The sequence below is a fragment of the Aulonocara sp. 'chitande type north' Nkhata Bay genome, linkage group LG1, assembly GCF_057382095.1.
Source record: "Aulonocara sp. 'chitande type north' Nkhata Bay isolate Kocher_YH1m ecotype deep benthic linkage group LG1, A_spYH_male_GT1.1, whole genome shotgun sequence".
NCBI classification, from domain to species: Eukaryota; Metazoa; Chordata; class Actinopteri; order Cichliformes; family Cichlidae; genus Aulonocara; species Aulonocara sp. 'chitande type north' Nkhata Bay.
The window spans coordinates 41522720-41545065 of record NC_141344.1 but is presented as its reverse complement, the minus strand read 5'-3'; the positions used below and the strand labels follow the sequence as shown (position 1 = coordinate 41545065).

Genomic DNA, 22346 nt, shown 5'->3' with positions numbered 1-22346 from the left:
CCTGATGAATTTGTAAATAAAACTTTAATAAAGAAAACTTTAAATTTCATTTGGAGTGAAAAGAAGTTATGAAAGTAAAACCAACCATTTAGATGAAAGCTACCCAGTCAGTCTCTGAATGTTCATTTCTTGGATAAGAACTCATGACCACAGCCCATTTATGAATTTGCATATGCTCTATTTGGGTTAAAATCATGTAAGAATTTTATTCTTAGAGCAATTCAGCAAGCAGACCAGCAGGCGTTGGTCTGATGAAGACCTGGAGTCGTGGCCTGTTGTTCTGCTTGCTGAATTGTTCCAAGTATTTATTCTTGGAAGAAGAAATTGACATAATTTAATTTATTGTTTTTATTTTATTTTATTTCTATTTCTTCTAATTCTCTACTTTTATTTTTTTTTTCATCTTAAAGTGCTTTTAAATAAAGGCGGTATGACAGAATTAATTCTAGGATAAATCCTAGAATTTCTCTCTTCTTCCTCAGAAGACTTAGAGACTTCCATCTGCCACTGAAGGTGCTCAAGAACTTCTACTCCTGCACCATCGAGAGCGTCCTGACGTCAAACATCTGCACCTGGTTTGGGAACAGCACCAAGCAGGACAGACGAGATCTGCAAAGAGTGGTGCGCTCGGCAGAACGCATCATTCAATCAGAGCTCCCTGACCTGCTGTCCATCTACACCAAGCGGTGCAAGTCCAAAGCTAGGAAGATTATGATGGACCTCTCCCATCCCAACAATGGATGTTTCCGCTCCCTTAAGGCCAAAACAGAGAGAATGAGGAGGAGCTTCTTCCCCCAGGCTATTCGGGCCCTGAACCAGGTGTAGGACTGGACTCTCCCACACATCACATCACCACACACACTCTGGTTTTTCTTCATGCACACTTCCTATAATTTATGATCTCTTTCTGCTATTTGCACATTTTTTTACTGTAAATTTAAATCTGTAAATTTTGTAGTAACCTGTAGAACATTTTCCCTAACATTTACAAATTGTAAATATTGTAAAACTTTTTTTCTGTCATTTAATGGTCGGGCATTGTACAGCTACAAGCATTTCACCCCCATGTCATACTGTGTATGGTTGTGTGTGTGTGACAAATAAAATTTGAATTTAAAAGTGAAATTAATTGGATAAGCATTAATAAGTTTTTAAAATTTTAGATTTTTGTTTTAACAATATAAAATAGCTCAATAAGGCAACACTTCGACCTTCAAATTAATCTACTGACCTTGAACGAGAGGTCAAAGGTTAAATATATCACAATATTTTAATTCTAAATAAAGTACTTTTTATATGTTGATAATAAACACCACACTTTTAAGAATTATAGTTTCTAAGTTAAAGACCTTGATAAGCCAAATTTGGATGGATTGTTGACGTGAGCCATCATGTTTACAGACACAGTGACACTGAAACGCTACTAAAAGCATAGCCTCTGTGCCAGAGGTAAATAAACATAATCAAATACTGAATTTAATGCCGCAGAGCACAGAAAAGATATTTGACTGAATTAGTACTCTTTGGAAGAGTGCGGAGCAAAGACGGAGGGTTACACATATTTTCGCCTGGTTTCTGAAGAGTTCAGGGATCAGTAAATGAGGCCTGGTAAAGCTTTTCATTTTATTTTTTGATTTTATTAGAAAGTTATTCAGACTTTCTTGTTCTCCCTAATTTCACCATTTGACGTATTATTTTTTATATCTTTGTAAAAACTGAGTATCTGTCTTTTTCCCTTAACAAGCTGCAGTCTGATTGGTGGTTATGGTCCCAGCACAGCGCTTGATGTTTGTTTCCAACCTCTTTGTTATTAGACTACATTTTCCCAGGTCCTCTTACTGTGCCATAGCTGGGATCCACATTTATGGATATTTTCTCAATGGCAGTTCTCATCTCATAAACATGATCCTTAGGGGTCTGGCCATCATCCATTTGCACCACATTGCAGTACCAGCATGTGTGTCTAAATACTCCTGTTGGTTCCAGGATGTGATGTTCAATATTAGCACATGCTGAGCTTCTGTTCCTGACCTTTAACCAGGATTCACTGCTGGAGGGCACTTACAACCTGAATTGACATTAAAATTAAAACTTTAACAATTCTGTTTTACAGTGTTAGTCAGTCAGTGACTGGCTGCTCCCGTATGGGATCAGAACAATGCCACCTTATCCCACAGTCCAGCCAATGATGCGATTCACATTCGTATATACGCAGCTAACAATTGATGGAAAAAGTGTGGACTATACCACAATTTAAAAACTATAAGATATAACAGTTTTTAAATTTGGTTTTACGCAGCCGATCAACACGAGTTATGATAAAAAATATCTGCAGTGTTTGTTTTTTTCCTGAATACTGTCGTTGTTTATATTTACTGCGGGAAGAAACGGTAAAAACACTCGAAAGCACTCTCCTCCCAGTGTTACCAGCTCCTCAGTAAGGAAAATCGCTATTGGCTGTCCTAAAAGTCGCTAAATGACGTCATCGCCTAATTGGTCATGCTAATGTAATTGTAACCTACGTTGTTGGCGAGAGAAATAACATCGTGGAAGAGACAAAGTCAGTAAAAAACGTCCTAAATGCAGTTAGAATTTATTTAGAACTTTATGTTCATTTTTTTGAAGCAGTAATTATATAATTATTTGCCCAATATTGGTCATTATATACTTTATTTTGCTAACAGAGAGTTAAAATAAATAAATAAAGTTTTGTTTTCAAAATTGGAGTTCAAGTTATTTTTCCTTCCAATAGTGTTAACATACCACACAGGGCACGAACAAGACTTTTTAACATTTTCATTGTAAGTGAGCTAAAGCAGTTCATTAAAAGTCGTCTAACATAAATGTAAATGCTGTCATTTGATTACTTTAATAAACATGTAGCTTGGATGCTGGCGTGACCACAGTGCACACGTCTGCTGTCGCTCACAGTGGTCCAAGGGACGCTCAGTTTGTGTGTTCGCTCAGACACGTGAAACATTAGAGCTTGTGACCTACAAACATGGTGTGTATCACGGTATCCAAAGAGTTCAATTTTATTTTGATCTGAGTATATCTCCCAGTCACTGACTTGTCTAAATGTTGTTACTGATCTGGTTACAGTTTCATGTCAATAACACCTTTAGAATTATATTTACTTGGAAAAGTAGTGATGCATTCAATACACATTTTACCTCCTGTCTGTTAATAACTTCTAACATTTTTCCTCTTCTTCGGTAGCTAGTTAGTCTCACCACGTTTGTCGTAGATAGACCGTTCCTACCTCATAACAACCAGCTCAAATGTTTTCAATTCAGCAGTAATTAAGCATTTCTTACCATTCCTGAAATATTTGGCATTTTCGGGTGATGAAGTGCCATTTCATATGAATAGAGAGCATGCTCTTATCTCACCCCTGTATGTTGGAGGTCACAAGTTTAAGCAATTCTATTAGGTACAGTGTAGCTGGTATCACAGGTACAGTACACTTGTGGCCTATTAATATAGTTGCTCATGTGTTTTTGAGCCATCTCACTTTAACAGGTTACCTCCAACGTTTTAAATGCACCATGGCCAAGTTACAGAGTCCACCAATAGCAACAAACCTTCCACAATTTATTTAGAAATTGCACCGTTTAGTTAATTTATGCTTATAAAAATAATTCGAAAGTTTTATTAAGTTATACAGACTGTATAACTAATCTGGAGTTTAGTTTGGTCGTCTCCAGTTTGACTTTTTAAAAATCAAGGTCTTTTTGATTTGAAATTTGAAAATGCTAGGTTATTTTCGGAAAAGTTGAAATCTCGCCTCTCACATTGTTGTCAGACGATTACCACTTGGATTTGAAGCATTTCAACTAATGTTTTCCTTGTTAACTCTCCACTTGGTTTTTTTCTACTTGCAAAGCCTGCTCAAACATGATTGGTCAGTGCTATGTATAGGTGCTGTGTACAGGTCATACACGTATATGTGGAAATTCAGGATATCAACATATCCGTTTATATAGAGATGATATGTTTATTCTCATCATTTTAAAAAAATGGTTTAAAAAAACAAAACATAAAACAAAACCACACAAAAGTCCAAAAAATGTTACAAACTTTTCTAATGTGGGTTAAAAAAAAAAAAGCAGATACCTTCTCATCATACACGATGCCTGGTCGGATCTCAGGAGCCTGGTAGCCCGGTGTGCCTTCAACTCCCAAAGCCCCCTCATGGAAGGATTGTCGAGAGATCCCATAGTCAGACAGTTTAACATTGACCGTGTCCTGCACCTGGAAGAAGTTATCAGTGAATTAAAAAGCCAAATGAAATGACAGAAACAGGCTTTCTCTTTTTGTTTTGGTTTTTTAACATGAAATTACTGTTTTGCTTTCTATTTACAGTATTTTTAATAAAGGGAGAGCAAATAAATTAGCTCAGAACTTTCACTTTCAAAAACAGGTGTATCAAAAAGAATTGTCTGATTTCAAAATGCTACATATTTCTAAAGTAATGGACATAGAAGCTTGCAGTTAAAATTTTTAAATACATGGCTGAATATAAAGCTTTACAATACACACAATGTTGACGGGCTCATGACATACGCTGTCCTACACCAGCTGTTGTTATAAAACTGACCCACAACCACGTGAAGCTCACTAATCCCTCTTTCTAACAGTCCGTGTTACGATCGTTACCTGTGAATACTTGCAGAATTACAGCTTGTTGAAACTGGCTGATTGGCTAATTCAATCTCGTGGATCTGCGGCTTCCCACCCTCATTATTAAGTAAATTTCATGACGCATACACAGACGCACCACAAGAAGTTGTTGATTTGTGTGTCGGCGCATTTTCATGTTTTAGTGTTGCAGGTGTGGAATGTTTTAGGCTTTGTTCTTACAGGTGCAGCAGTTGGTGATATGTCGTACTTTTCCATTTCTACGATACCCTTTTATTGTGTTTTCGCCATCCTTCCTTTTTTCTTTTTCTCCTGCCTGTCAGCTTAGACATTGTTACACAACACATATAATGTAATAGCTGAAATAACACTAAAAGAAATGAGAAACACAGAAACAAGAGGAGCCTTTATAGAATTTATAGAGCTCATCTTAATTCTGATTTTTAAAAAATGATAAAAAGAAAAAAATTACTTGGATGAATCTTTTTGATACACCATGTAAATTAGAATGCTTAAAAAACACAACATTTTGCAGACCTCCAGAGACCACACCAGAATGTTATCAGATTTGAGGTCACAGAAGATGATGCTCTTTCTGTGAAGGTATCCCAGTCCTGCTGCAATCTGATAGGCTACTTTGAAGGTTAGCATGTGTCCAAGCGGCATGTACTTGAAGCCTAGAAAGACAAGATATATTTTCAGATCTCAGTAATATCGAGCAAGTTTTAAAATCAACTTCAAATGGCAAATCAGAAGGTGCAGATCACTGCGTACTTTTGCCTTTGTGCTTTTCCTCCAACACTGTGTTGAGGCTACCCAAGGGGGCTAACTGTAGGGCGAAGCAGAGTGGATGAATGCTGATGCCCACTAGCGAGACAATGCAGGGATGCTGGAGAGAGTGCAATGTACTGGATTCCTGGCGAAACTCAGCAAAACTCCGATAGGCATTTGCAGACTGGAGGTGTTTCACCATGGTGTCTAAGACAATGAAGACAGAAAGACAAGGGACCATCAAAGTTAATTGATTTACATTTACTGGCAATTTACATTTTGTCAAATGACTAAATAGTACGGTAAAATAGAGAAAGCCAATATCCAGCTGAAAGCATTGAGGGCGAGAGCAGCTGATCGTGGCTAGCAAGGAAACCTGGTCCCTCCGTGGCCGATTACCCAGACACGTGATGTCCTACTACGAGATGTGAATCCCTACCATCACTGAAACCAACCAGCTGATCTACACCATGGTAGATCATGGTAGTGATCACTGAAATGCTTGGCTCCACCAAGAGCAGTACCCTCCATGGAGAAAGAGATTAGGCACAGAGGGAAACCAACTATTGGAGCTGCAGAAATGCCTGATGAGGAAACTGATGCCTAAGATATACAGCAAGCTGCCTAATCCTGAGGCATTGGAAACTGCCAAGCAAATACTTACAGCCATTTGAAGAAACAGAAGCCAGGAGAACAAATCAGAGTTTTCTTCACTAGTTCCTGCTCGTAGTGGCAGGGGAACAAGGTGTGAACAACCCCACCAAGGCTGGAGGGAAAAAAGCAATGCTGGAAAAGCATATGGGAGACCTGAACAGGATTCAGTACCCATCAGAGTAGCAGACATCCAGGAAAGAGTCTCAAGCATGAATGGCAGGACAGCACCACAGCCTGACATGAGTCACACCTACTGGCTAAAGAAGTTAACTGTACTCCATGAGCGTCTGGCAGTACAAATGAACCAGCTGCTAATGGATGAGACACATCTAGAACACCCAACTGAAGGCTGGACAGTTTCTTCTTCCCCAAGGATCCCCAAAAGGGACTGGTACCATCTAATTACTGGAAAATAACCTGCCTCAGCACAACATGAAAACTCCTGTTAGACATCATAAGGGTTAAGATGAACAAGCATGGTTTAAAACATGAACAGGGCCCAGAAGAAAATTGGCATAAAGACCAGAGGGGGAAATGCCAGCTACTGGTAGATAGAGCAGTCATTTTCAATGGGACAGCCATGAGTGAATGAAAGAAAGCCTATAACTCAGTGCCTCACACATGGATCCTGGAATGCTAAGAACTGTACAAGATCAACAGAATCGTGAGAGCCTTCATCAAGAACTCAGTGGGGACGTGGCAAACAACACTGTACACTAGAGCAAGATTTTCCAAAAACATGGCATATCCCCAGTGTTATTCTACATAGGCCTGAAGCCCCTCAGCGACAAAGCGAGACTGAAAGACAGAACAGAGGCACTAATCATGGCAACACAGGAAAGAGCTCTAAGCACAAGAGCAACACTGGGATCTACCACAGTGACAGATACAGTTATACCAAGTGGTAGCAACATCAGAAAGATGGAGTACGAGAAGCTTAAGATATACCATCCACGTATACATACACATTTATACATGTACACTAAACTACGCCAGCTTCAAGGGCCTGTTGTATATAGCCAGTTACTAGAGATAGGTTGATCATATTTAAATGGTAAATGAAACAGCTGCTCTGTACAGAAGGCAGACAGGTGGCAAACATGATCAATCTCTATGAGTTTTTTTGAATTAGCATAACTCAAAGTGACTCAACTATAAGGATGGGTACCGGTACGGTTCTGACATAAACGGTAGTAACCAGACCGAAAAGCAGCGCACATTTCGGTGCTTTTTTTTCCTGACCTGTGACACACTTTAGATTCTAGCCAATCATTTTACCTTTCCAAGGATAGTAGGCGGGTCCAGGTACGTGCGTTCTTTTAGAGCAGAGCTACAGATTAAAAATGTCCAAGGTGAAGCGGTCAAAGTCTGGCTGTACTTCACAGCAAAATATGCAAACTCAGCAGCAACAAGTGCTTTAAGCTGATACTGTGATACTGTCAAAGGAGGTAACACCTCGAATCCGATGAAACAGCTGGCGACGCATAGCGTTTTTTTTTAAAAGCCCAGAAATGCGCCGTATTTGATAGCTTGCTGCGAGACCTCACACCGAGCACATCTACTGTGCGTGGGTTGCCTGTTATCGACCCGGAGCAACATCCCCCAAAAACACGAAGAGGAGAGTCCTGGCCCCTAGCCCTGCCAGTGTAGCAGGAATGATGATGATGGCAGCAGCAGCTTCTCTGCGTGAGTAGCTTCATGTTGTTCGTGTGTAATTTACGTTGAGTAGGCTAACCACGTTATTACATTAATGCATGTAAGGTGAACTAGCAAACATCATCATAGCTACATGCGGCTGTCTTCTTGTTTGATGGCAGATACTCCCTTCACCCTGGCCAAAAAGGCTAAAATGACCAAAGAAAAAGTGGAAAACAGTTAAACATGAGAGGTTTAGGACAAAGTTTGTGTTTTTTCCATTGTTTAAGCACTGCTTCCAGCCAAGAGTGATACCATATATGCCCCATAGCTGCAGAAAAGGCTAACATTGTTATCTTTTTACAAAAAACCAGCTGAACATGAGAGGTTTTTGGACCAATTTTGTGTTCTCCATTCTTTAAGCACCGGTTCGAGCACCGTTTGAGCACCGGCACTGTTTCAAAAGTACCGGTTTGGTACCGGTATCAGATAAAACCTAAACGATACCCATCCCTACTCAACTAACTGGGTGTCAGCTGTTTGTATTTTGATTACATTCCCATAAAGCAAGTATGCTGCTGAGTGCAAATTTAATAGTTAAATGTGAACTTCTGTCTCTGAAATGATCACAGATAATTACTGTATTATCAGAAGAAAATTGCATGTAATTGCCAACTTACCAGCCCATTCAGCTGCAGACTGACATCAGCCTGATAGAAAACTGTCTCATGCCAACACTAATACCAGGTTTTAGTGATAGTGTTGGAATGCATGAAAATCCCATTTTGAAGCAAAACAATGTGTTAAAAATGGCAAAAACATTTTATCGTGAGTGAAGTATTGTGACAGGATCATGTCATGGGGTGTCCAGCAATATTTTCCATCATCTGCTTTCCAAATATTCAGTGTAAGATTTCAGATGTTTTTATTTTGTTAAAATCTATATACTCAAAACTCTGAAATGCTTCTCTACCTGTCTCGCTGATTGCCTGGTGTTGACACTTCTTGAAGTGGAAGCGTTTGATAGCTACTGGCTGGTTACTATATCGGGCTCGATAGATAATGGTCCCACTGCCACCCTGGCCAAGGATGTCATTTTCCTCCTCAGAATACTCCAGCTGGGACTTCTCCAAAAAGAGCCTAACACACACACACACACACACACACACACACACACACACACACACACACACAAAATTGTTAATCATCAAGTCCCAAACCTGACATTTGCTTGTACACTGTCTCACCTGGATAATCAGTCTCATGTCTCATGTCACATTGAGCCTACCTTAGTCCTTACACAGAATTGGGAAACAAAGTAAATGAAACCAAAACAATAATGGATTTTTGAGGACAGTGCTCACTTTGGGGGTAAAAAACATAACAGCTATATATCCATTTAGTATATGTGCAGTTACATCATGTTAGAGTTATAATGGAAAGACATCATGAAAAGTACTACAGAGAAGAATTATTGTTATTAACAACAGTATTATTACAAATGCACATTTCAATACACATGTGACACTTCATTGCTTTAAATATTTTAAGCAATCAGACGATAGTGTACTGACAGTTCACAAGTATGAATACGTATAATTGATGTGCTCTGCATTAGAGGTCCTTTACCAGATTGCTATCTTTGTGTTCTGATGGCTTTCGATTCATTTCTTTGTGTGATCATCATTTACCCTGTACTTTAACACTGTTTTTGATCTATTTGTGTTTTCTTTCTTTTCACTCTACCAACTATTTTCTTTGGATATGTAAATGTAGACCTTAAAATAATCTGCAAAGCTCTCTCAAAGAGATTAGAGAAAATAACCCCCCTCTTAATTCATCCTGACCAGACTGGTTTCATAAAAGGTAGGCACTCATCAACAAATACACGTAGATTACTTCATTTGATAGACTACTCATGCAGTAAAAACCTTGAAACTACAATATTTTCTTTAGATGCAGAAAAAGCGTGTGACAGAGTTAACTGGAAATTTCTATTTGCAACTTTACACAAATTTGGTTTTGGATCCTCTTTCATCAACTGGTTAAAAATATTATATAATTCCCCAACAGCTTGTGTTAGAACAAATGACCAAACATCCTCCAGCTTCTGTCTCCTGAGGGGCACCAGGCAGGGATGCCCACTCTCCCCTTCACTGTTTGCAATTTTTATTGAACCACTAGCAGCAGCAATTAGACAGAATTCAGTAATTAAGGGCATAAAATGCAAGAATATAGAACATAAAATCAGCCTTTATGCAGATGATGTGTTACTTTTTCTCCAAAACTCACAAACCAATATCTCTGGGGTGATTGAATTGATAAACTCTTTTGCAAGAATATCAGATTACTCAATTAACTGGTCAAAATCTACAGTCCTACCGATTAATTGCTCCTTCCATAATTCCTCTTCTACACCACTGCAATCGGGAAATATAAAATATTTAGGTATTAATGTTTCTCCCAAGCTTGCAGATCTAACTAAATTAAACCATATCCCACTTTTAAAGAAGGTAGAAGATGATCTGGCTAGATGGAAATGTCTACCCATATCACTCATGGGAAGGGTTGCTGCTATAAAAATGATGGTCTTACCAAAAATAATTTATTATTTATTCTCAATGATCCCAACTAAACCGCCACAAGATTGGTTCAGATCTCTAGATTCATGTATGTCCAAATTCCTTTGGAAAAATAAACCCCCACGTATAAGCTTAAAAACACTACAAAGGACCAAGGATAAAGGAGGATTAGAACTGCCTAACTTTCAGCACTACTTCTTAGCCAACAGGCTTCAATTTATCTCAGGATGTCTAAGAGGGTGTCTAGGGTGTCTAGCCAAGGCTAGATGTAGAACAAGCACTTCGCAATAATCTAGAGATTTCAACCTACCATTTATCAGCTCAAACATAGTTTAGTTCCACCTTCGCTGTTGTGATTGGTGTGGGGGTAGGGACAGGCTTGGGGCGTCGGGGGGTTCCCCAGGAGCATCTTCCTTGGAGGGCTCAACCCGGGGTTGCGGTCATGGCCTGTTAAGGGCTCTGTTGGCTCTTAGGTGACTGTTTCCTCGCGGCTGCGTGCAGCGGGGCTAGGGGAGGGTCTGTGCTGACAGACGTGGGTTACTGACCTGGTAGCCTGGCTGCCCCTGGGTGGGTCCGGAATGGGCGTGGGGTTCTGGGGGCGCTCCGGCTCTGGGCTGGGGCCCTGGCTGGGCCTTGGGGGCTTGGGTCCTGGTTGGTGTGTTGCCGGGGTTGTGGGCGGGTGGGCGTATGGGGGCCCAGTCCTGGCGCAGGGTGCCGCCGGTGCATCGAGCCACTTGGGGGGCTCTTCAACTGGTGGGGGAGGTTGTTACATCTTGCAGGAGGTCTCCTCTCTTCAGGAACTCACTCTGCAGGAGGGGGAGATACAGGAGAGGTGGAGGAAGATCTCAGCCTGGGCGTCTATTGTCTTGTGTAGTCTGGAAGATGAGTGGATGGGGTGGGTGCAGTTTTCTCTGTGGTGGGGTCGGGTGGGCTGTCCCGGGCTCTGTGGGGCCGGGCGGCGCTGCTGAACTGGGCCCCGGTCCGGATGGGCCTGGGCCCCCTTTCCCTGGCGGGTTGCGGAGTGTGGGGGTGCTTACTGGGGTCAGTGGGGGAGCTGGCCCCAGGGAGGGCAGGCGCCTCAAACAGGCGCCTCAGTAGCACATGGAAAAACCACACGGCCACAGCAACCTGGTATCCCATTATTCAACCAGCATTTGTCACAAGTCAGCCAGTATGGTGTTGTTGGTCACTCTGTATGAACAGCAAGCACACCCAGGCTGATCCTACAAGTTTTAAATGGGGTTGAGGTCATGTCTGCAGGCAGGCCATTCCATCCTTTCCACTCCCAAATTCTGGTAGTAGTCTCTAATAAAACTTGCTCTGCTTGGTTGAACGCTGTCATCGTGGAAGATGGAGTTTGATTCCAGACTGTGGTGCCATAGGATTGCCACGTATTCCAAAATCTCATCTCGATAGCTCTCTGCATTGAGATAGTTTCCAGTGATGACAAGCCTTGTCTTTCCAGACAATCCCACTGCTTGCACCACTAGCTGTTGCCCTGTTCGTTTATTTGTCATATATAAGTAACAATGGCACATGAGTGAAATTCTTAGGCTCTGAGCTGCTTCAATGTTGCATGCAGAAAAACCTATATGCCCTATGTGAAAAAATGATTGCCCCCTAAACCTAATAACTTGTTGGGCCACTGTTAGAACAAATAACTCCAATCAAGCATTTGCGATAAACTGACAGGTTTTCAAGCATGAAGGTCATACTACAGCATCTCAATCAGACTCAGGTCAGGACTTTGACAAGGACACTCCAAAGTGTTCATTTTGTTTTTCTTAAGCTATTTAGAGGTAGTGTGTTGGTGTGTTGTGATTCGTTTCCTGCTGCAGAACCCACTTGCAATTAGTGTAATAATAAAACGACTTCATATAGCAAAAGGCAACTAGTGACAATTTCTGAATGGTGTATAGTCATATTTCACTATAATGCAAAATAAAGCATGTAGAACATTTTACTACAAGCACTTTATAATCACAAAAACGAAGAAAATGCTATTTCCATTCAAATGCTGGAGTTTCTAGGTGGTATTCTAATTATAACTTAGAAAATAATAAAATCAACTTTCTTGTTGTTTTTCTCTAGTGTCTCCAGCAAAATATGGTTTGAATTCTACACTATATAATGCAAAACTACTATCAAACATCTGGCTCACAAGGCATCCAGAAAAAAAGAAACAAATGATAATTTATTATGTGTACATATTAACCATACAACATATTAAAGTTAAGAGTTTCTTAAAGAAGGGCTTTTACCCTCGGACCTTGATTTCTGTCCTGCTATCTTGCCTTACGCCTATGTTTTTCTTTGAAATTAAATGATGAGGAACTTTAAAGTCAAGCTCACAATTAACCAGCAGAGTAAGATTTCATATGTTTCAGTCTAAACAATCTATGAAATTTTAGAGTTTACCGTGCAGGGAAGTCAGTCATGAAGAGTTCTGGGACCAGCTCTTGAAGAGGAACTGGCTGATCGGGATGCAGAGGACACACGATGTGTTCCTTCTCCACTGCAGCCAGTACGCAGTCCTCCATGTTAAAATAATAGACCCCTGCTTCTCTTCCTTTGTCATCTTCACATTTTACACCATCTCCATCCTTGCTGTGTTCATTGGCTGGGAACTCAACCTGATTCTTTTGGCCCAGGGAGGCACAGAGAGAACAAGGGGCATACTGCTCTACAAGAAGACTCCCATCACTTTCACTGCCAGTCAAAGCTAGAAGAAAGTAAAAAAAAAGTATGTTCACTTTATGTACAGATGTAGCAGAGGGCTGAAAATCAGAGTTGATGCACAACACAGAGTACTGAAAGCACTTTCATCCATTCACACATGGATTCACAAAACACTTTTACTCTTTAAGGGGCTGCACTGACACAAGTAATTTGAATAATTCGATTACAAAAAATTCTTGAGACAAGGCTCTGTAGCACACCGATGTGTTAAACCATGCAGATGCGAGCCTTTCATCTTCATTTGCGATAACGTATTACGTACATATGTACAAACATATTCAGGATCAGCCTATGAATGAAAAGTTTGACAACATGAAGCCCACGCAGTTCCCAGTTTGAAAGAAAAAGAAAACACAGCAGAACCAGTGACAATCAGCATGGCACACACAGTTTGACGAGGAGCTGGAGTCTGCGGCACTAACACTCTGTTCTGACAAAGAGCAAAGAGGCGAACCTGTTACTGAGATGGTGAGCTCCCGTTAAGATAAAGAAAACATGTTTCAAGCATCCAAAAAAGCAACGCTGTTCTTGTGCTCACCACTAAAAACTTTACAGGGAAAAAGCGAGCGTGACTCATTCATTGACGTGAAGAAAGCAAACTTTGTAGCTGCTCCATCATCGCTGCTTGTTTTACATAGTGAAAGGTCTGCCGTAAGCCTCCAGAAGTTGGATTAAAACATGCAGATGAACTGTTAAATTAATCTGATACCATGTTCAAAGTCCGAGGGATGAGGGGGATGACCCGCCAATTTCCAGGGGCGAGGTCACTGAGGCAATTAAACAACTCCTCGGTGGCAGAGCCCCTGGTGTGGATGAGGTCCGCCCAGAGTTCCTGAAGGCTCTGAATGTTGTAGGGCTGTCCTGGTTGACATGCCTCTACAATGTTGCGTGGAGATCAGGGGCAGTACCCCTGGACTGGCAGACCGGGGTGGTGGTCCCCATCTTTAAGAAGGGGGACCGGAGGGTGTATTCAAACTACAGGGGGATCACACTCCTCAGCCTCCCTGGGAAAGTCTATGCCAGGGTGCTGGAAAGGAGAGTTCGTCCGCTAGTCGAACCTCGGATACAGGAGGAACAATTTCGTCCTGGTCGCGGAACACTGGACCAGCTCTTTATCCTCTCCAGGATACTTGAGGGTGCATGGGAGTTTGCCCAACCAGTCTACATGTGTTTTGTGGACTTGGAGAAGGCATTCGACCGTGTCCCTCGGGGTGTCCTGTGGGAGGTGTTACGGGAATATGGGGTGTTCGGCCCATTGCTACGGGCCATTCGATCCCTATACAACCGTTGCAAGAGCTTGGTTCGCATTGCCGGCAATAAGTCGGACTCGTTCCCGGTGGGTGATGGGCTCCGCCAGGGCTGCCCTTTGTCTCCGGTTCTGTTCATAATTTTTATGGACAGGATTTCTAGGCGCAGCCAAGTGGCGGAGGGCTTTCGCTTTGGTGGCCTCAGAATCTCATCTCTGCTTTTTGCAGATGATGTGGTTCTGTTGGCTTCATCGGGTGAGGGCCTCCAGCTCGCACTGGAGCGGTTCGCAGCCGAGTGTGAAGCAGCGGGAATGAGGATCAGCACCTCCAAATCTGAGGCCATGGTTCTGGGTGGAGTGCCCACTCCGGGTCAGGGACGAGTTCCTGCCCCAAGTGGAGGAGTTCAAGTATCTCGGGGTCTTGTTCGCGAGTGATGGGAGAAGGGAGCCGGAGATCGACAGACGGATTGGGGCTGCAGCTGCAGTAATGCGGACGCTGCACCGGTCCGTCGTGGTGAAGAGGGAGCTGAGTGTAAAAGCGAAGCTCTCAATTTACCGGTCAATCTACGTCCCTACCCTCACCTATGGCCACGAGGTGTGGGTAGTGACCGAAAGAACGAGATCGTGGATACAAGCGGCGGAAGCTTGTATCCACGATACAAGCTTCCGCCGAAGGGTGGCTGGCCTCTCCCTTAGAGATAGGGTGAGAAGTTCAGCCATCCGGGAGGGGCTCAGAGTAGAGCCGCTGCTCCTCCACATTGAAAGGAGCCAGCTGAGGTGGTCCGTGCATCTAAGGATGCCCCCTGGGCGCCTCCTGGGTGAGGTGTTCCAGGCATGTCCCACCAGGAGGAGACCCCGGGGCAGACCCAGGACACGCTGGAGAGATTATATCTCTCGGCTGGCCTGGGAACACCTTGGCGTTCCCCCGGATAAGTTAGAGGAGGTGGCTGGGGAGAGGGAGGTCTGGGCTTCTCTGCTTGGGCTGCTGCCCCCGCGACCCGGCCTCGGATAAAGCGGATGAGGATGGATAGATGGACCATGTTCAAATTACACAGCTTTCTGAATACTGACAGCAACCGTCCTATTTGACATAGAAGCGATATGTGTAGCAAACAGGGCTGAGTCTTAAGCAGAACATAAGATGGACTAGACCATGTTCATTTCAAGGCTTTAGTAAGATTTTCAGATTGAAAGTGAATTAATATAAAATATTGGATCAATGAAATTGCATTAATATTTAAAAATATAAAAAATAAAAGCCAATAATGCACATGGGCCAGTAAAACTGAGCCACTGACAGTTATTAGGTTGGACATTATTAATATTAATTAACATCTACACCATCATAATGTCTTGTTTTCAGCAGCACAAAAACTTGCCTGTTATTAATGTCAGAAAGCCTATATTTAAGAAAATATAACATTATAATTAAAATGACAAATTTTGCCACGTGAATACAATAAAAGATTTTTTGGGAACAGATGTAGTATGCAGTAAAAATTTCAGTCACTGCAGTTTCTAAAATGGAAGCCAATGAACAGCTCATTCCTCTTTTAAATATTTATTATGGCGCTTTAAAAAGACAAAAGGGGAGCACGGTGGCACAGTAGTTAGCACTGTTGCCTGAGTTTGATTCCATCACCTGGCCAGGGATTTCCCGCGTGGAGTTTGCATGAATGTGAGTGTGAGTGGTTGTCTGTCTCTACAGGGAGTGCAGAATTATTAGTCAAATGAGTATTTTGTCCACATCATCCTCTTCATGCATGTTGTCTTACTCCAAGCTGTATAAGCTCGAAAGCCTACTACCAATTAAGCATATTAGGTGATGTGCGTCTCTGTAATGAGAAGGGGTGTGGTCTAATGACATCAACACCCTATATCAGGTGTGCATAATTATTAGGCAACGTCCTTTCCTTTGGCAAAATGGGTCAAAAGAAGGACTTGACAGGCTCAGAAAAGTCAAAAATACTGAGATATCTTGCAGAGGGATGCAGCAGTCTCAAAATTGCAAAGCTTCTGAAGCGTGATCATCGAACAATCAAGCGTTTCATTCAAAATAGTCAACAGGGTCGCAAGAAGCGTGTGGAAAAACCAAGGCGCCAAATAACTGCCCATGAACTGAGAAAAGTCAAGCGTGCAGCTGCCAAGATGCCACTTGCCACCAGTTTGGCCATATTTCAGAGCTGCAACATCACTGGAGTGCCCAAAAGCACAAGGTGTGCAATACTCAGAGACATGGCCAAGGTAAGAAAGGCTGAAAGACGACCACCACTGAACAAGACACACAAGCTGAAACGTCAAGACTGGGCCAAGAAATATCTCAAGACTGGTTTTTCTAAGGTTTTATGGACTGATGAAATGAGAGTGAGTCTTGATGGGACAGATGGATGGGCCCGTGGCTGGATTGGTAAAGGGCAGAGAGCTCCAGTCCCACTCAGACGCCAGCAAGGTGGAGGTGGAGTACTGGTTTGGGCTGGTATCATCAAAGATGAGCTTGTGGGGCCTTTTCGGGTTGAGGATGGAGTCAAGCTCAACTCCCAGTCCTACTGCCAGTTTCTGGAAGACACCTTCTTCAAGCAGTGGTACAGGAAGAAGTCTGCATCCTTCAAGAAAAACATGATTTTCATGCAGGACAATGCTCCATCACACGCGTCCAAGTACTCCACAGCGTGGCTGGCAAGAAAGGGTATAAAAGAAGAAAAACTAATGACATGGCCACCTTGTTCACCTGATCTGAACCCCATTGAGAACCTGTGGTCCATCATCAAATGTGAGATTTACAAGGAGGGAAAACAGTACACCTCTCTGAACAGTGTCTGGGAGGCTGTGGTTGCTGCTGCACGCAATGTTGATGGTGAACAGATCAAAACACTGACAGAATCCATGGATGGCAGGCTTTTGAGTGTCCTTGCAAAGAAAGGTGGCTATATTGGTCGCTGATTTGTTTTTGTTTTGTTTTTGAATGTCAGAAATGTATATTTGTGAATGTGGAGATGTTATATTGGTGTCACTGGTAAAAATAAATCATTGAAATGGGTATATATTTGTTTTTTGTTAAGTTGCCTAATAATTCTGCACAGTAATAGTCACCTGCACACACAGATATCCCCCTAAAATAGCTAAAACTAAAAACAAACTAAAAACTACTTCCAAAAACATTCAGCTTTGATATTAATGAGTTTTTTGGGTTCATTGAGAACATGGTTGTTGTTCAATAATAAAATTATTCCTCAAAGATACAACTTGCCTAATAATTCTGCACTCCCTGTATGTGTTAGACTGGCGACCTGTGCAGGGTCTCTTGCCTTATGGTGGCTGCGATAGGTTCCAGCCCCTCGGCGACCATGACAAGGATAAATGGAAGAGAATGGATGGATAGACGGAAAAAGGCAAAAGTGTTTCTTATCCAATTACTTGATTAATCTATGGAATAATTGATAGACTGCTCGATGACTAAAATAATTGACACCCCGATGTATGCATCAAAGGCAACTTTGCTGTCTTGCCCAAAGACACTTCGACATGTAGACTAGAAGACTCAGGTTTCATGAGTGGGTGTGAATGAGTGAATGAGCCAAGTTGTGTAAAGCTGAGTGCTCAAATAGAGTAGTAAAGCTCTCTAAAAAAACAGTTCATTTACCATTTACCATAACTGACTTCAGGTTGAAGACCCCTGGATAAAAGCAAATAAAAGAACTCGTACAGCACGTCTCATTCACCCATCACATACATTCATACAGCGTATTTATTCTCCACCTAAACCCCTTTTATAACATTCATGTACCCAGTCACACTTTGATGTATCCCAACTAACACTGGATCCACAGCAGTCTACTATGATACTATATCTGTGAAAGAAAGTTGAACTATATCCAGGTGGCATTGCTCCACCTCCTATATTAGCTCAGATTCCTTCTCCATTAGCTTAGAGCATGGTTAACATACCCCCACCCTCAACTTTGTCTGCCACCCAGCATACAATATACCCAACCCTAATGTCTGCCCCCGCCCTTCCCAAGTGGTGGGCCTACGGGGAAGCGGATTCATATCATTTCCTCAGGCTGTGCCCAAGCGAGCCAAGTGAATCCAGACCTCCCAGACCTTTTTCAGTGGGTATTTTCAATGCTACCAGGTACAGCTTGATACAGGGGATTCACATACTGTGAGCTGATGCTCTGCTAGGGTACTGCAAAAAAGCACGTAGTGTACTGACCTGGGAACCACTGCTCTATCAGAGAGTTGACATGGTCTGTGATGAACGCCATAGCAGAGAAATCCCTGGTCTCTGACTGACAGATAATTTTTATGCCTCCACTCTTCTTCCTCTTCCAGTTAACATCCGATGACTCCACACTGCACAGACATAAACAAGTATCTGCATCAACTCAAAGGATATTCAAATAGCAGAGAAGACGAGGCGCTGGCTTTTCCATGTCTCACTGCTCAAAATCAGCATCAAAGCTGGAATATTCGTCCTTTGCACATTCTCCATTTTAGGCCAATGTTTATGAAAGTAGTGGCTCACATTTCAGAGTTTCTTTAAACAGAAAATGTTTACATCCCTTCAGCGTGTAGTCTTATTTTCCACTTGCTTTGATTATTAAAAGCACTCAGACGTACTGTGATACATATGAACACAATCTCAGCTATAAATAACAATAATAAAAAAACACTGAACATTGACAATAACACAGAAGCATGATGATAGAGATGACTATAATATCAGTAATTGTTAAAGAAATTTGATAAAACATTTGTCTTTGAACTTCCGAGTTTACAAATGAATCATTTCAGAAACTACAGCAAAAGGTCGATGCCCTTAAAATTCCCACCATGTACGTCCAATCTTAATTATTTGTCTAATGAATATTTGAATGACCATATCTTCTGGCTCCAGCTCTTACCTGAGGTAACCTCCATCGAAAGTGACGAGAAGTCCTTCCTTCCAGTAGATAGTCTGGCTGCGTCGGACTCTAAAGGTGCTACAGCGGCTCCTCTGTTGTGATCCAGTAAAGCTGTAGATCACAGAATTCCTGCTGTGCCGGCTCCTGGTGCTTTTTATTTTGCTTTCAAATGACTGCATAGATGCAACATTTTAGGCCACGAAAGTAAAAAACTCTCAATTAAAATTGGAGAATGAAGAGAAACTACCTGCATGTCCATTTCTTGGAGGCTTATAAGCATCCTGGCAATGAAACGCTCCCAAAATCCAGCAGGAACGAAGCTCATCTTGAAAAGGCGTTTGAGGGTGTTGTGGGTCTGCTGGCGGAAGCCATGAATGTCCAGGGCTGGCTTAGGGGGAAGTAGATGGGGCAGCAGATAGCTGTAAGAGGTCAAAAGGAAAACAAATATTCCCGGTGTATGAGAATGTACTGAGACACACTGCACTCTCATAGAGGAGCAACTTGTCAATCACATCACAAGTTGCTTTATCTTCCTTTAACCTCCTGAGACCTGAACTCCTTCATGGCAGCTTTTCTAATTTCTCTGATTGCAACCTGATGAATGTAAAAACAAAGAATTATGTGATTTTTTTTAACCTGATTTTTGTTTTGAAGAAAAATGAGATCCACATAAGAGGACAATAGCTTTAAATTACGATACGACAGTGGTAGTATAACGTCCTCGTAAGTGGATATCAGGCCCTTGTAGAGCGAAATTTAGTGTTTTGGTCTAGGCAACCCAAAATCCGATGTCCACATATGTGGACGCAGGTCCTAGGAGGATAATAATTTTAAGTTGTATATCATACAATCCTCCTGCTGCCCATTTGACAATGTTTCCTCAGAGCTGTTTAGGACCTGTAATGAGTAACTACTGCAAAGAGAGAGAGAAGAAATTACCTGTTGTTGGCCACAGGCAGGGCAATCTCAAACTTGGCCAGAAATTGGAAATACTGTTCCTCTGTCTGCTGTGTGAACCCTGTTCCTACCAAAAGCATCTGCACAACAGATACCACAATAGATATGACTTCAAAACACCAGTTTCAACACACAAAACAACAGAAAGGCAAGTCTCACCCTGAGGTCTTCAGTTTGGATCACTCCATTTCTTGCTATATATCGAGAGGATTTGAGGTGTACGATCCTCTCCAAGCATTCCGACAGCCACACGGGACATAGGAAGTAGAGAGTGCAAAGCCCATGGCTGGTGTCAGGAAAGTGGAGCAAGGTTCCAGTTTCTATCAAGAAACCGATCGCTGGTTGTCGGGAAGAAAGGAGAAAAAGAAAGAAACAATGAAGAAATAACACATCGATGTGGTGATGCTTCACAAATAAGCAGCATTTAGAGTGGAAACCTCTGCCTAGACTGCTATATAACGTTATACTACAGTGTATCTCTAACGAACTAGGCAGCTCATTAAATCTCCCTTTAAGACTTTCTTTAAAGACCTGTTGAGTCAACTTGAAAGGAGGCAGATGTGAAATGTAAAAATAAGATTAGAGGTCACATTATATTGGGATGCAAGCTTGAATGTGATATTTATAGTGAACCAGTAACACCCCCAAACCACATCCCCATAGACACTGTGTCTGCTCCCAGACCACCAACACACAGAAGTGAGCACAAGGGGCAGCAATCTTCCACTCCAGCTTATTAATCAGCCAAAGAGTTGAGCACACTTTAACAGTAAGGGTAAAAACATGAAAATCTACATTAGTATGAACAGCTCTCACAGGTTACTCCAGCTGTTTGAAAGTATTAGACCCTTGGGGCTCCGTTTTCCAAACCACTAAATTGAACCCAACTAGTTACTAAGTGCACTGATCTAGAGGGGAGCTGCTGTTAACAGGTGTGGCTGTTCTATCTGCAGAGGCAGGGAAGACACCTGGAAGGTTTCCAGGTAGTTGGTACTGAGCTAATCCCCTCACCCATCGGCTCCATCTAAGCTCTGTATTGCCTACTGGTAAAGACTCACAATCCACCCACTTTAATCACGTTCTAGATCTTGTTCTGACATTGAGATAGAAACTGAACATTTTAGTATGTTCATGGATGTTAAAATCACCTTAAAAGCATCTTAGCTGAGCACTAAATCAGATAAAAAGTCTGAGACATTCTAAGTAAGGCCCAGGCGGACGACTGATGAGAACAAATAAAACAGGTTTTTGAGCATCAGGCTTTAAAATAAATTAAAACTCTGTCTGGGTCTTTGTCCTCAAGTGTTGGGGATTTTCTCTGCATTGTTGTCTTTATGTAACCATATAAAGCACAGTGAGACAACTGCTGTTGTGATTTGGCACGATATAAATAAAACCAAATAGAACTGAGTTTCCTAAATGTTGCCAATGAAAGCAAAGGCAGTAGAATTAATGAAAGTTTGACCAAGGTAAAAAATATCAAATAAAATCTACGTATAATAAGAATCTCCATTTAGTCTTCCCTACATCCCAATATGTTCAAATATGTACAAACAATGGCAGTAAGAAACTGTTTCTGTGCATCTATGCATAGCATTATTCTCACTTTGACTTTCTGAATAACGTACGGTCCTTGAAAAGGTCAAATGTGACATTTCAAAGCTTTATACAGTACTTCTATATGTTGACAACATACACCACACTTAAGGATCATAGTTTCTAAGTTACAAGTTCCAAACAATCATATTTTTCTTAAACCAACAAAGCAGTGAAAATGAACTCAAGGACTGAGGAGCTAATTGATTCTGGAGGTTTGCTCTAAAAGCAAAGGCGTCCTCATAGACACTTGCTTAAATGCATAATCCTGTATGTGTATCATATTTGATACAAGTTTTTGAGACCTCTACATGATCATTGTCATTTTTCTGCTCCTTAAAACAAGAAATCAATTGTAAAAAATGCTGGCGGTAACAAATATGATACAAATTTAAACTCATATGTGCAAAAATATTTAATCTATTTTTTACATTTGTCAAAAGGTTCAATAAACAAATAAATAAAGTTGTTTCCAATGTTGTGGCAGCAAAGTGTCCATGTAAATAAACTGGATTATCTCTAGTTTTATGCACACAGAAAAATATATAAGGCTTTGTTTTGTACATTAAAACGGAGTACTTCTTTGGAATCTCTTTAAGTGGCAACTTAATGTTAGGAGAT

At 41.6% G+C, this 22346-nt stretch overlaps 1 protein-coding gene across 1 annotated transcript in view; it reads right to left on the bottom strand.

The window, feature by feature from the left end:
• The window catches only part of lrrk1 (leucine-rich repeat kinase 1), an 82199-nt gene that overhangs the window by 15052 nt on the left and 44801 nt on the right, over positions 1-22346 (bottom strand). Inside the window, exons 20-29 of the mRNA XM_086296706.1 lie at positions 20289-20467; positions 20112-20209; positions 19420-19591; positions 19173-19345; positions 18482-18621; positions 12702-13005; positions 8675-8841; positions 5416-5619; positions 5179-5318; positions 4117-4254 (exon numbers count right to left, since the gene is read on the bottom strand). Coding sequence (XP_086152832.1) covers positions 4117-4254; positions 5179-5318; positions 5416-5619; positions 8675-8841; positions 12702-13005; positions 18482-18621; positions 19173-19345; positions 19420-19591; positions 20112-20209; positions 20289-20467 — 1715 coding nt within the window. The remainder of the gene's footprint in view (positions 1-4116; positions 4255-5178; positions 5319-5415; positions 5620-8674; positions 8842-12701; positions 13006-18481; positions 18622-19172; positions 19346-19419; positions 19592-20111; positions 20210-20288; positions 20468-22346) is intronic.